This window comes from Oncorhynchus kisutch, linkage group LG14 (assembly GCF_002021735.2).
Source record: "Oncorhynchus kisutch isolate 150728-3 linkage group LG14, Okis_V2, whole genome shotgun sequence".
Classification (NCBI taxonomy): domain Eukaryota; kingdom Metazoa; phylum Chordata; class Actinopteri; order Salmoniformes; family Salmonidae; genus Oncorhynchus; species Oncorhynchus kisutch.
This window is the reverse complement of record NC_034187.2, coordinates 79,304,920-79,319,495: the sequence shown is the minus strand read 5'-3', so window position 1 is coordinate 79,319,495 and position 14,576 is coordinate 79,304,920. Positions and strand designations below refer to the sequence as shown.

Here is a 14,576-nt window from a genome sequence, read left to right as displayed (position 1 = left end):
TGACATCACCATCAGAACTGTATGGGTCCATAAACAAAAAAGAAACCACACACCCAGAGGCATCATTTCTGGTGGGCGGAGACTAACGCGGTGAGGCTTAAAACAGTTCTCTCTCACTTCTACCAACATGGCTCCTGCTGCACTAGGGGCGCTAAAACCCTAGACCACTTTTATTTTTCCCACAGAAATGTATACAAGGCCCTCCCCCACCCTTCCTTCAGCAAATCAGACCATGACTCCATCTTCCTGCTTACAAAAAAAAAATGACCTCAAACAGGAAGTACCAGTGAAGAGCTCAATACGAAGTGGTCAGATGAAGCATACGTGAGTCTACAAGACAACAGCCTCTCCCTCAACGTCAATAAGACCAAGGATCTGATCGTGGACTACAGGAGAAAGAGGAGAGAGCACGCCCCCCATCCACATCGATGGGGCTGTTGTGGAGCGGGTCGAGAGCCTTAAGTTCTTTGGCGTCCATATTACTAAGACTTAGTGAGTGTGTGTGATTGTGTGTGATTGTGTGTGTGATTGTGTCTCACCCTGAGGAAGTATCTCATGTTCTTGTTGTGGAAGTCTCCAGGAGGTAGTAACAGGTAGAGCAGCACCTCACACAGATCCCTCAGGAACCCTGAGACACACAGACAGAGACACACACAGAGACAAAGACACACAGAGACAAAGACACACAGAGACAAAGACACACAGAGACAAAGACACACAGAGAAGTCAGTATCTGAATGTGAACCTTACGATAAACCCACACAGAGGTAAAAACCTGGAGCTGACACACAGCAACATGTTTTAGTAGAGGTGCTGACTTACGGAGAGAAAACTGGAGAAGTTACACACTTTATATATGCTCCCAACAATTAAAATGGGGTAAACATCATAACTAAGGTTTTGGTTGACCCTGAAGAAGGCACCGCGATGCCAATGGTTGGTTATGAGGTTTACCCCATTGTCTTTCGTCCGATGGTGTCATTCTAACTGAACAAGCGTCTCCAGAAGCCATCTGTCTAGCAAGTTGTGGAACTCATACCTAAAAAAATTTTAAATGTTGGTAATCTGCCTAACACTAGTTCGCAGGACTACCATAACTATGGAACACCGGCAGACTGACCCACTGGCTAGGGGCTGCTACGGCAAACCATGTTCGGTCAGACTGACCTACTGGCTAGGGGCTGCTACGGCAAACCATGTTCGGTCAGACTGACCTACTGGCTAGGGGCTGCTACGGCAAACCATGTTCGGTCAGACTGACCCACTGGCTAGGGGGGCTTCTAAACCATGTTATATCAGACTGACCCACTGGCTAGGGGGCTTCTAAACCATGTTATATCAGACTGCCCCACTGGCTAGGGGGCTTCTAAACCATGTTATATCAGACTGCCCCACTGGCTAGGGGGCTTCTAAACCATGTTATATCAGACTGCCCCACTGGCTAGGGCTGCTACGGCAAACCATGTTCGGTCAGACTGACCCACTGGCTAAGGGGGCTTCTAAACCATGTTATATCAGACTGACCCACTGGCTAGGGGGCTTCTAAACCATGTTCGATCAGTAGAGCAAACTTGTTCCCAGTTAGCAGCCCAGAGCTAGTTTGTCTGAATAGCCATTACTGCAGATAGTCTGCCAGCTTGCTGATGATGGAGTAATGCACCAAAGTTATAGAGTTGTCCTCAGAAATCAGTATGTATCGGACTCCGATAGCTGGCACTGGTGACTCGCTACGTTGTAACATTTGGCCAACGCGAGGTCGCAGCTAGCACAGTCAGCTGCTGCGGAACTCGGTGCACTAAACAGGGCAGAACAGCAACTGTCTTATCATAGAAACATGAATTGTGCTTTAGCTAGAATCTTACTACACTAGCTAGCTACCTTGAGGGAGTATTTATTCAGCATGGAGTGTGTGAACTGGTGTTGGGTTAGCATCGCTTATGTTTCATACGGAGACTGGCTCAGCTAACGAAAAAAATAGCTAGCTAGCCAATTGGTGCACATCTCAAAATACGAATACACATAATACTGATTCTACAACCACAATACTCCCGAGATAGATGTAGAATTAGGTAGTTAAGAGTTAAAGAAAATGTCAAAATTAGCTACCGTTTATAGCTTTTGGTAAGATTAACTCTGACTCACCTTGGTAACATTTTCGGAATTTATGACAGCGTATTGCAGCCAAACTACTTTTTTTAATCTATCCCATGAGTGTTTGCGAGTTATCAGCCAGATCACAGCACGACGCCGTCTGCAATCTGACGTAAGACAATGAGGTTTACCGATTAAATTATTGCCGAATATATAGTGTTAAACTTTTTCTTTCTATTTAAAAAAACACGCAGGAGGCTCAAAGGAGATCCAAATGCCTTGACGAGGTGCAACGTGTGAACCTCCCTCGTTCTTCCGGGTGTGTGTGTATGTACCTTCTTCATCCTTCAGGGAGGTACAGACCACGTCTCTACAGATGTTCCTCTCCATCTCCACCTCCGCCTCAAAGAATGACTCCACCATCTCCTCCGACAAGTCCCCTAGAAACACACCACATCATCATCATCATCTTCATCATCACAATCGTAAACATCACCATATTCACAATCATCCACGACATCTTCGTAATAATCATCATCATGTCTAAGAGAGAAAGCGAGTGTGTGTGTGACCTTACTCTGTTTACTGTCCTCCAGTCTGTCTTGGGCCTTTCTGAAGACTCGAAGGTGAGTAGCAAAGTCATCCACCAGTCTGGTGGTCAAATAAGGCTGCCAGTCCACCTCTTTAGACCTGTATAACAGTGTGGTAACACAGTAGTAATAGGCTAGTTATGATGCAGTAATTAAGTAGTAGACTACTTAATGCAGTAGAGTAGTAATAGAATACATAAAGCAGTAGACTAGTTATAGAGCAGTAATAGACTAGTAATAGACTAGTTAGAGCAGTAATAGACTAGAGCAGTAATAGACTAGTTAGAGCAGTTAGAGCAGTAATAGACTAGTTAGAGCAGTAATAGACTAGTTAGAGCAGTTAGAGCAGTAATAGACTAGTTAGAGCAGTAATAGACTAGTTAGAGCAGTTAGAGCAGTAATAGACTAGTTAGAGCAGTTAGAGCAGTAATAGACTAGTAATAGACTAGTAATAGACTAGTAATAGACTAGTTAGAGCAGTAATAGACTAGTAATAGACTAGTAATAGACTAGTTAGAGCAGTAATAGACTAGTTATAGAGCAGTAATAGACTAGAGCAGTAATAGACTAGTTAGAGCAGTTGGAGCAGTAATAGACTAGTTAGAGCAGTAATAGACTAGTTATAGAGCAGTTAGAGCAGTAATAGACTAGTTAGAGCAGTTAGAGCAGTAATAGACTAGTTAGAGCAGTAATAGACTAGTTATAGAGCAGTTAGAGCAGTAATAGACTAGTTAGAGCAGTTAGAGCAGTAATAGACTAGTTAGAGCAGTTAGAGAAGTAATAGACTAGTTAGAGCAGTTAGAGCAGTAATAGACTAGTTAGAGCAGTTAGAGCAGTAATAGACTAGTTAGAGCAGTTAGAGCAGTAATAGACTAGTTAGAGCAGTTAGAGCAGTAATAGACTAGTTAGAGCAGTAATAGACTAGTTAGAGCAGTTAGAGCAGTAATAGACTAGTTAGAGCAGTAATAGACTAGTTAGAGCAGTAATAGACTAGTTAGAGCAGTAATAGACTAGTTAGAGCAGTAATAGACTAGTTAAAGCAGAGTAGACTAGTTATAGACTACTTATAAAGCAGTAATAGACTAGTTAGAATAGTAGACTAGTTATAGCGCAGTACTAGACTAGTTAAAGCAGTAATATACTAGTTAGAGTAGTAAGACTACTTATAAAGCAGTAATAGACTAGTTAAAGTAGTAGACTAGTTATAGAGCAGTAATAGGCTAGTTCTTTTTTAAAATCTTTATTTAACCAGGCAAGTCAGTTAAGAACAAATTCTTATTTTCAATGACGGCCTAGGAACAGTGGGTTAACTGCCTGTTCAGGGGCAGAACGACAGATGTGTACCTTGTCAGCTCGGGGATTCGAACTTGCAACCTTTCGGTTACTAGTCCAACACTCTAACCACTAGGCTACCTGCCGCCCCTACACTCTAACCGCTAGGCTACCTGCCGCCCCTACACTCTAACCACTAGGCTACCTGCCGCCCCTACACTCTAACCACTAGGCTACCTGCCGCCCCTACACTCTAACCACTAGGCTACCTGCCGCCCCTACACTCTAACCACTAGGCTACCTGCCGCCCCTACACTCTAACCACTAGGCTACCTGCCGCCCCTACACTCTAACCACTAGGCTACCTGCCGCCCCTACACTCTAACCACTAGGCTACCTGCCGCCCCTACACTCTAACCACTAGGCTACCTGCCGCCCCTACACTCTAACCACTAGGCTACCTGCCGCCCCTACACTCTAACCACTAGGCTACCTGTCGCCACAGTAATAGTAGTAGTTAGCCGTAATTGAGTAGTAAACTTATAATGCAGTAGAGTGGTAATAGACTACATAAAGCCGTAATAGCCTAGTTAGACTAGTTAGAATAGTAATAGCCTAGTTAGACTAGTTAGAATAGTAATAGACTAGTTAGAATAGTAATAGACTAGTTATAATGCAGTAATAGAGTAGGTATGAAGCAGTAATGTAGTTGTAATAGAATATTACCGTGTGGAGAACTGTACCAGAGCATTCTGGACCGTCTGTCTGATTTCCAGCAGAAAAGAATCATCCTCACTCAGAGTGTAATACCAGTACTGGATATAATCTCTCAAAGCAAACTGGATGACCTGGAGAGAGAGAGGGAGGGAGAGAGTGTGTGTGTGTGAGAGAGAAAGAGAGAGAAACAGGCCAGTCCTTATTGTTGCTGAGAACTCCATGTTCATTGTACTAGAGCTGAGCGATACGAGAAAATAAAATCCATCTACAGTGAGCACCATAATTCATTGGAGAGTGACCATTGGTTCTGTACTCTAGCACTTTGAGTTTGGAAGGATACAATGACAATGAGGCTGAAGTGCAGACTGTCAGCTTTAATTTAAGGGTATTTTCATACATATCGGATGAACCGTTTAGAAGTTATAGAAGCTCATAACTTCATTGCCATTGTATCCTTCCAAACTCAAAGTGCTTGAGTGCAGAACCAAAATAACAAAAAATATGGTCACTGTCCAATGAATCATGGTGCTCACTGTAGACGCTGTTTTACGGACTCCTGATAAATTAAAACATTTTGTGTGTTTCTTTGATGCTCATCTTATAAAAGGGAAAACTCCAAACAAACACTATCTTTTGGTATTTGTTTCATTAGTTCATTGTTGATATAGTCTCAAAATGTTTTGCATGTCAACAATCAAGTTTCAAATATATATTTAACCTTCAAAATACAGAAATACAGCCGGTATGATTCATTTTGCATTATATGATGCCAACTCCACCATACCGGCTGTATTCTGAAAGTTATAAATCTTTAAAATGTCTCCGCCATCACTTCCTATGACCAAAAAAGGCTTCTGGACATCAGAACATATTCTGTGATTCTCATAGTCTTGGCTGAACAAGAACATGGGATAATATATACCCGTTTCTTAATGCATGGTCTCAACCAGACAGCAGCCTCGGGTAAGACTAAGTGGGGAGGGGTCTTTCTTCCTGCATGATCTCAACCAGACAGCAGCCTCGGGTAAGACTAAGTGGGGAGGGGTGTTTCTTCATGCATGGTCTCAACCAGACAGCAGCCTCGGGTAAGACTAAGTGGGGAGGGGTGTTTCTTCATGCATGGTCTCAACCAGACAGCAGCCTCGGGTAAGACTAAGTGGGGAGGGGTGTTTCTTCATGCATGGTCTCAACCAGACAGCAGCCTCGGGTAAGACTAAGTGGGGAGGGGTGTTTCTTCGTTAAGAGCAGCTGGTGCACAACCTCTAATGTTAAGGAAATCTCCAGTTTTTGCTTGCTATAATACCTGATGATAAGCTGCAGACCATACGATTTACCAAGAGAGTTTACAGCTATATATATATATATATATATATATATATATATATATATATATATATATATATATATATATACTTTTTTTTTTGTACCGGTCCATTTCTTATCACAAACAGATGCAGGCACTAAACGAGCTGTATTGTTGGTTGTTCATCAACAAATCCGACACATGCGCAACTATGCGGCAAAACAGTCAGATTGGTAGACTTGACAACATGTAAGCTATATTTTGTCTCCATTGTTTATTGAAAACATGAATAAATGTGCTGAATTAGCACTTTTTGTCTCTGAAATAGACCGTTACAGCAACATTTTACCATGTTAGCATTGACATGAAATCAGTAGTAAAACTAGACATTGTATCTAGAACAAGATGAAACGAGCTGAAATGAGTCACGATTCCCCACACGTCCTGTTTCTTGGCATTCTTGCTAGCAATCTGGCCAGAATCACAACAACACACTGACTTCTGCCCCATGGAAGTGGGCACATAATTTGTGACATTGTCAGCTAACCAATCTATAGAAGGGAAACACTAGGCTTTAGAACACCAGCTAACTCTAAATCTAACCCATCTATGAGGCCTTAAAGGGGAAGGGAAACACCAAACTTTAGAACGCCAGCTAACTCTAAATCTAACCCATCTATGAGGCCTTAAAGGGGAAGGGAAACACCAGGCTTTAGAACACCAGCTAACTCTAAATCTAACCCATCTATGAGGCCTTAAAGGGGAAGGGAAACACTAGGCTTTAGAACACCAGCTAACTCTAAATCTAACCCATCTATGAGGCCTTAAAGGGGAAGGGAAACACTAGGCTTTAGAACGCCAGCTAACTCTAAATCTAACCCATCTATGAGGCCTTAAAGGGGAAGGGAAACACTAGGCTTTAGAACACCAGCTAACTCTAAATCTAACCCATCTATGAGGCCTTAAAGGGGAAGGGAAACACTAGGCTTTAGAACGCCAGCTAACTCTAAATCTAACCCATCTATGAGGCCTTAAAGGGGAAGGGAAACACTAGGCTTTAGAACGCCAGCTAACTCTAAATATAACCCATCTATGAGGCCTTAAAGGGGAAGGGAAACACCAGGCTTTAGAACGCCAGCTAACTCTAAATCTAACCCATCTATGAGGCCTTAAAGGGGAAGGGAAACACTAGGCTTTAGAACACCAGCTAACTCTAAATCTAACCCATCTATGAGGCCTTAAAGGGGAAGGGAAACACTAGGCTTTAGAACACCAGCTAACTCTAAATCTAACCCATCTATGAGGCCTTAAAGGGGAAGGGAAACACTAGGCTTTAGAACACCAGCTAACTCTAAATCTAACCCATCTATGAGGCCTTAAAGGGGAAGGGAAACACTAGGTTTTAGAAAGCAGGCTAAAATACACATCCACACACTTCTCGTGGCCGGTGATTTTAAGGCAGGGAAACTGAAATCCGTTTTACCTCATTTTTACCAGCATGTCACAAAGTATAGGCGACAAAACTCTAGATCACCTTTACTCCACACACAGAAACCCATACAAGGCTCTCCCTCGCATTCCCTTTGGCAAATCTGACCATAACTCTATCCTCCTGATTACTGCTTACAAGCAAAAACAGGAAGTACCAATGATGCGCTCAATACGGAAGTGGTCCGATGAAGCGGTTGCTAAGCTACAGGACTGTTTCACTAGCACAGACTGGAATATGTTCCGGGATTCATCTGATAACATTGAGGAGTTTACCACATCACTCACCGGCTTCATTAATATGTGCATCCACGACGTTGTCCCCACAGTGACCGTACGTACATATCCCAACCAGAGGTCATGGATTACAGGCAACATCCGCACTGAACTAAACGCTAAAGCAGGGTTGCCCAACCCTCTGGCTGGAGAACTACCATCCTGTGGGTTTTCAGTCCAACCCTAATTTAACACACCTGATTTTACTAATTAGCTACTCAACAAGACCTTAACTAGCTGAATCCGATATGCTAAATTAGGGTTGGACTGAAAACCTACAGGACAGTAGATCTCCAGGAAGAGGGTTGGGCAACCCTGGAATAGAGCTACCACTTTCAAGGAGTGGGACACTAATCTGGATGCTTATAAGAAATCCCACTATGACCTCCGACGAGCCATCAAACAGGCAAAGCATCAATACAGGACTAAGACTGAATCCTACTACGCTGGCTCTGACAATTGTCGGACGTGGCAGGGTTTGCGAACTATCAGGGATTACAAAGAGACACCTAGCTGGAAGCTACCCAGTGACGCGAGCCTACCAAATGAGCTTAATGCCTTCTATGCTCACTTCGAGGCAAGCAAAAATGAACCATGCATGAGAGCACCAGCTGTTCTGGACGACTGTGTGATCGCACTCTCTGTAGCCGATGCGAGTAAAACATTTAAACAGCTTAACAGACACGAAGACAGATGAATTACCAGGACATGTACTCAGGGCATGCACTAATCAGCTGGTAAGTGTATTCACTGACATTTTCAACCTCTCCCTGAACCAGTCTGTAATAACTAAGTTTCAAGTAGACCACCACAGACCCTGTGCCCAATAACGCCAAGGTAACCTGTCTAAATGACTATCGCCCCGTAGCACTCACATCTGTAGCCAGCAAGTGCTTTGAAAGGCTGGTCATAACACCATCTCAGACACCCTGGACCCACTCATATTTGCATACAGCCTCAACAGATCCACAGATGATGCAATATTTGTAGTCCACACTGCTCTCTCCCACCTGGATAAGAGGAACACCTATGTGAAAATGCTGTTCATTGACTACAGCTCAGTGTTCAACACCATAGTGCCTTCCATCACTAAGCTCCGGTCCCTGGGACTAAACACCTCCCTCTGCAACTGGATCATGGACTTCCTGACAGGACTCGCCCAGGTGGTGAGGGTAGGCAACAACACAGCCACATTGACCCTCAACACAGGGGCACCCTCAGGGGTGTGTGCTTAGTCCACTCCTGTATTCCTTGTTCACCCACGACTGCGTGGCCACGCGCGACTCCCAACACCATCATTAAGTTTGCTGACGAAACGACGGTGGTATGCCTGATCACCGTCGATGATGAGACGGCCTATAGCAGGGATCATCAACTAGTCAGCCGCAGACCGTTTCATTTTCTGGGCCGGAACATACTTATAATTTGTAGACTGCAAATTGACCACAAGAAGCCCAAACAGATATGACTAAAACAATCATTTCAAACCTTGCTTACGTTTGTATACAATCGCGTCACTATTATGCGTAGGAATACTTGGGAACAGATTTGCAAAAAGTGTGGTGCCAAGACAACAACCTTTCCCTCAACGTCAGCAAGACAAAGACTACAGGAAACGGAGGGCCAAGCACACCTCCATCCACATCGATGGGACTGTGGTGGAGCAGGTTGAGAACTTCAAGTTCCTTTGTATGTTCCTATTGAATTTGCATGGTCCACACACACCAACCCAATCATGAAGAGGGCAAAACAACACCACTGAAGAGATTTGGAATGAGGCCTCAGATCCTCAAAAAGTTCTACAGCTGCACCATTGAGAGCATCTTGACTGGCTGCATCGCCGCCTGGTCTGGCAACTGCTTGGCATCCGACCACAAGGTGCTAGAGAACAGCCTAGTGTGTATGGCCCAGTACATCACTGGGGCTGAGCTCCCTGCCATCCAGAACCTCTATAGCAGGCAGTGTAGACTCCAACCACCCAAGTCATAGACTGTTCTCTCTGCTACCGCAAGGCAAGAGGTACCGCTGCACCAAGTCTGGAACCAACAGGACCCTGAACAGATTCTACCCTCAAGCCATAACAATATTAAATAGTTAACCAAATAGTTAGCCGGACTATCTGCATTGACCCACTTTGCACTTGATTTAATTTTTGCATTGATAAAAGGTCATTTTCCCACAATTGCATTTTCAGCAACAGTCATATGCTTGTGCTTGTCAGAATGCATCTCTCCCTCCTCCATGTCACAGTGGGGAGAAGGAGTGAGAGTCAACAGCCGATAGTGAAACAGGGACAGGGCAGATACTTGAATAGCCGGAATCAGCGTAACGCATAGGCTACTAACGATGACCAAATCATGTTTTTAGAACAATCAATCTACAAGAACGGAAATGACAGACGTAAGCACAAAAATCAACTCTCTATCCAACTTGGTCATAGTCGGATAGAGAAGAAGAAGAAGGTAACTCATCAGGCCGTGTCATCACTGTGCTCCCTCACTGTTTGGTTTCACACACCCATAGAGAAGAAGAAGCTAGTAAGCAGAAGGTAACTCATCAGGCCGTGTCATCACTGTGCTCCCTCACTGTTTGGTTTCACACACCCATTCTTCATCCTTCTGTTGAGTCACTAACCTGTTGAAGAGGCTCGTCTATGTAGTTGGAGCCAGTCAGTCTCCTGTCTATCTGTATAGGCTTCGGCTCCAGTCTCATCTCCTCCAATGTCTGGGTGAGGGGAGAGAGGGAGAAGGGATAGTTATGCGCGCGTGCGTGCGTGCGTGCGTTTGTTTGTGTGTGTATGCGCGTGTGGATCCTACCTTCAGTATACCCATTTGTGTGTGTGTGTGTGTGTATGCGCGTGTGGATCCTACCTTCAGTATACCCGTTTGTGTGTGTGTGTGTGTGTGTGTGTGTGTGTGTGTGTGTATGCGCGTGTGGATCCTACCTTCAGTATACCCGTTTGTGTGTGTGTGTGTGTGTGTGTATGCGCGTGTGGATCCTACCTTCAGTATACCCGTTTGTGTGGCCGGAAGATAGGAGTGTTCACACCTCTCTAGATGTCTCTCTGAGTTGGTTTTCCCAAACAACAGAGTGACCGCAAAACCACTGGTGAGGAGAGAAGGGGGGGTGAGGTAAGGAGAGGAGGTAAGGAGAGGAGGTGAGGAGAAGAGAGGTGAGGAGAAGAGAGGTGAGGAGAAGAGAGGTGAGGAGAAGAGAGGTGAGGAGAAGAGAGGAGGTGAAAAGAGAGGGAGGGTGAGGGAGAGGACAGGGGCGAAGAGAGGGAGGGTGAGGGCGAAGAGAGGGAGGAAAGGAGAAGGGAGAGAACAAGTAAACCAGATTTTAAGACAACAAAGACATCCCATTTCATATGAACACATCAATAAATGACTTAATAACTGAAAAACTTGTTGTACACACTCACCCTCCTACGAAGCAGAAGATATAGAAGGCTAGGTAGAAGACAGCGAAGGGTCCAAAAGTAATGAGGAACAGCACCACTCCTAGACCCCCCCATCCCCACACAGACAGACTGGCCTACAGAGAGAAACAAAGACACTAATTCACTTTTGTTTATTAGCTATTTCACTTGCTTTGGCAATGTAAACGTGTTTCCCATGACAATGCAGCCCTTTGAAATGAGAGCGTGCGCGAGAGAGAGAGATCGAGAGAGAGAGAGAGAGAGCGAGCGAGCACAGGAGAGCGCGTGAGTGGGTTCACGTATAGTAACAAATCAGCAACAATATCACATTTTAGCTACATAACCCTAAAGAAAGTCAGATGGAATGTGATAGAGAGAGAAAGAGGGGGGGAGAGAGAGAGGGGGGAGAAGAGAGAGAGAGAGGGGGGAGAGAGATAGAGTTCCTCATCTTCAGGTTTCCTGGTATTGTCAGAGCAGGAAACAAAGAAATTCTAACTGCTGACCTCACCGCTAATGGCGTTAGCTCTCTCACTGCATCCTAACCCAGTCTCAAACAGTTTACAGGCTCACGCTAACTGCTAATGCTATGTCTAGCATTGCAACCTGTGACCCAGTCTCAAGCTAACAAACTGCTAATGCTATCCTAGCGTTCTCCCTGCATCCTAACCCAGTCTCATACAGTTTACAGGCTAACACTAGCAAGCTAATGCAAGCAGACTGTCTACGTAACCCAGTCTCCAGCCAATACTGGCACATATCATACATGCTAACAGCCTACAATGAGTTAATTCATTACCTCGGGTGATTAGCCTACATCTGAGGGATCATTCAGGCTACGTGAAAGACAGCCAGGTTAACAGCTAAAGCTGGTCCCAAATCTATTCTGCATGAGGATTGTCTTCCAGAGGCTCTAAATTAGTTTACATTCATTTTTTAGTTGACATTATTCTGATAGTTTTCTGTGAGAGGTAACCATTCCAGGAGTGCTAGATGAGGTGATACGGGGGCAGCAGGTAGCCTAGTGGTTAGACCGTTGGACTAGTAACTGAAAGGTTGCTAGATCTAATCCCAGCACTGACAAGGTAGAAAATATGTTGTTCTGCCCCTGAGCAAGGCAGTTAACCCACTGTTCCTAGGCTGTCATTGAAAATAAGAATTTGTTCTTAACTGACTTGCCTAGTTAAATATATATATATCTTTTGTTTTATACGGGTGAGACAGGTGTGTGTTTTTTTTTTTCACCTTAATTTAACCAGGTAGGCCAGTTGAGAACAAGTTCTCATTTACAACTGCGACCTGGCCAAGATAAAGCAAAACAGTGTGACAAAAAACAACAGAGTTACACATAAACAAACGTACAGTCAATAACACAGTAGATAAGTCTAAATATACTGTGTGCAAATGTAGTGAGATTAGGGAGGTAAGGCAATAAATAGACCATAGTGACTAAATAATTACAATTTAGCATTAAACACTGGAGTGATAGATGTGCAGATGATGTGCAAGTAGAGACACTGGGGTTCAAAAGAGCAAAGAAAAAGACAATATGCGGATGAGGTAGTTGGGTGGGCTATTTACAGATGGGCTGTGTACAGGTACAGTGATCGGTTAGCTGCTCTGACAGCTGATGCTTAAAGTTAGTGAGGGAGATATAAGTCTCCAGCTTCAGTGGTTTTTGCAATTGGTTCCAGTCATTGGCAGCAGAGAACTGGAAGGAAAGGCAGCCAAAGTAGGTGTTGGCTTTGGGGATGACCAGTGACATATACCTGCTGGAGTGCGTGCTACGTGTGGGTGTTGCTATGGTGACCAGTGAGCTGAGATAAGGCGGGGCTTTACCTATCAAAGACTTATAGATGACCTGAAGCCAGTGGGTTTGGCAACGAATATGTAGCGAGGGCCAGCCAACGAGAGCATACAGGTCACAGTGGTGGGTGGTATATGAGGCTTTGGTGACAAAAACAGATGGCACTGTGATAGACTACATACAGTTTGCTGAGTAGTGTCAGGGGCTATTTTGTAAATGACATCTCCAAAGTCAAGAATCGGTAGGATAGTCAGTTTTGCAAGGGTATGCTTGGCAGCATGAGTGAAGGGTTAGGGTTAGTTGCTTTGTTGCGAAATAGGAAGAAGATTCTAGTATTCATTTTGAATTGGAGATGCTTAATGTGAGTCTGGAAGAAAAGTTTACAGTCTAAACCAGCAAGAGCGATATCATTGATGTATACAGAGGCGGTTATGATATAGTTTAGAACCTTGAGCGTGGCTGAGGTGCACCCATGACCAGCTCGGAAACTAGATTGCATAACGGATAAGGTACGGTGGGACTCAAAATGGTCGGTGATCTGTTTGTTAACTTTGCTTTCGAAGACTTTAGAAAGGCAGGGCAGGATGGATATAGGTCTATAACAGTTTGGGTCTAGAGTGTCTCCCCCTTTGAAGAGGGAGATGACCGCAGCAGCTTTTCAATCTTTAGGGATCTCAGACGATACGAAAGAGGTTGAACAGGCTAGTAATAGGCGTTGCAACAATTGCAGCAGACAATTTTAGAAAGAGAGGGTCCAGATTGTCTAGTCCAGCTGATTTGCAGAGGTCCAGATTTTGCAGCTCTTTCAGAACATCAGCTACCTGGATTTGGGTGAAGAAGAAGCGGAAGGGGGGGGGGCTTGGGCAAGTTGCTGTGGGGGGTTGTTACGCACGCCTCTTGGAAGAGGGAACGCAACCCCCTGCTATACTCAACTCCCCGTGGAGTGAAAGAGGCATGTGAGATTGTAGGTGCGGATAAGGATGACAGATGCAGAGAATATTACCGTTCACTGGGAATGTATTTCCTTAACACGGTAATGTGGGGAAAAGGGGCTAGATGGAACCAAAGCAAAGAAAGTAAAAGTCCTCTCTCATACCTTACCTGCCTACCCACCACTTACCTAACCTTAATGCCACCTGGCGTGCTAACCAAAATACAGGGGGTGGTCTGCCCAGGTCTTACCTAGTGTGACAGAGTACATACAACGGGTATATATATATATATGGCCGCAGGCCTCTTCCTAAGCACTCCCAAGGTGCCTTCCCCTTCCCCCCTGGGAACAAACACAGAATAATTACTAAGTTAAAGTGAACCGTTTCAATAATCAAAAACACTGTGTCCTATTGGCACACATATAATTCAGAAGTAGCGGCTACAAAATACTTCCAACAAAACTGTCTCTGAGCAACAACCAACACAGGACATCCAGGAAGCTCCCTCTCCTGACAAAGGAACACCGGCTTTTCAAGCTGCAGAAGGAGTCGGTAATTGGTTGAATGAGAGGGCGGAATCAGAGCTCCAATCTGCAACGGGGCTGACCAATCAGCTGCTTGGGGGAATCCATCCTAACAAGCCATTTCCTGAAATAGACACATACTTTTTACATTGAAGGCAAAC

At 44.5% G+C, this 14,576-nt stretch overlaps 1 protein-coding gene across 2 annotated transcripts in view; it reads right to left on the bottom strand.

The window, feature by feature from the left end:
• The window catches only part of LOC109879886 (sorting nexin-13), a 63,288-nt gene that overhangs the window by 27,571 nt on the left and 21,141 nt on the right, over positions 1 to 14,576 (bottom strand). For both annotated transcript variants that reach the window (XM_031789013.1, XM_031789014.1), the window contains exons 2-8: positions 11,159 to 11,271; positions 10,740 to 10,842; positions 10,372 to 10,461; positions 4,680 to 4,801; positions 2,669 to 2,781; positions 2,427 to 2,531; positions 540 to 628 (exon numbers count right to left, since the gene is read on the bottom strand). In XM_031789013.1, coding sequence (XP_031644873.1) covers positions 540 to 628; positions 2,427 to 2,531; positions 2,669 to 2,781; positions 4,680 to 4,801; positions 10,372 to 10,461; positions 10,740 to 10,842; positions 11,159 to 11,271 — 735 coding nt within the window. The remainder of the gene's footprint in view (positions 1 to 539; positions 629 to 2,426; positions 2,532 to 2,668; positions 2,782 to 4,679; positions 4,802 to 10,371; positions 10,462 to 10,739; positions 10,843 to 11,158; positions 11,272 to 14,576) is intronic.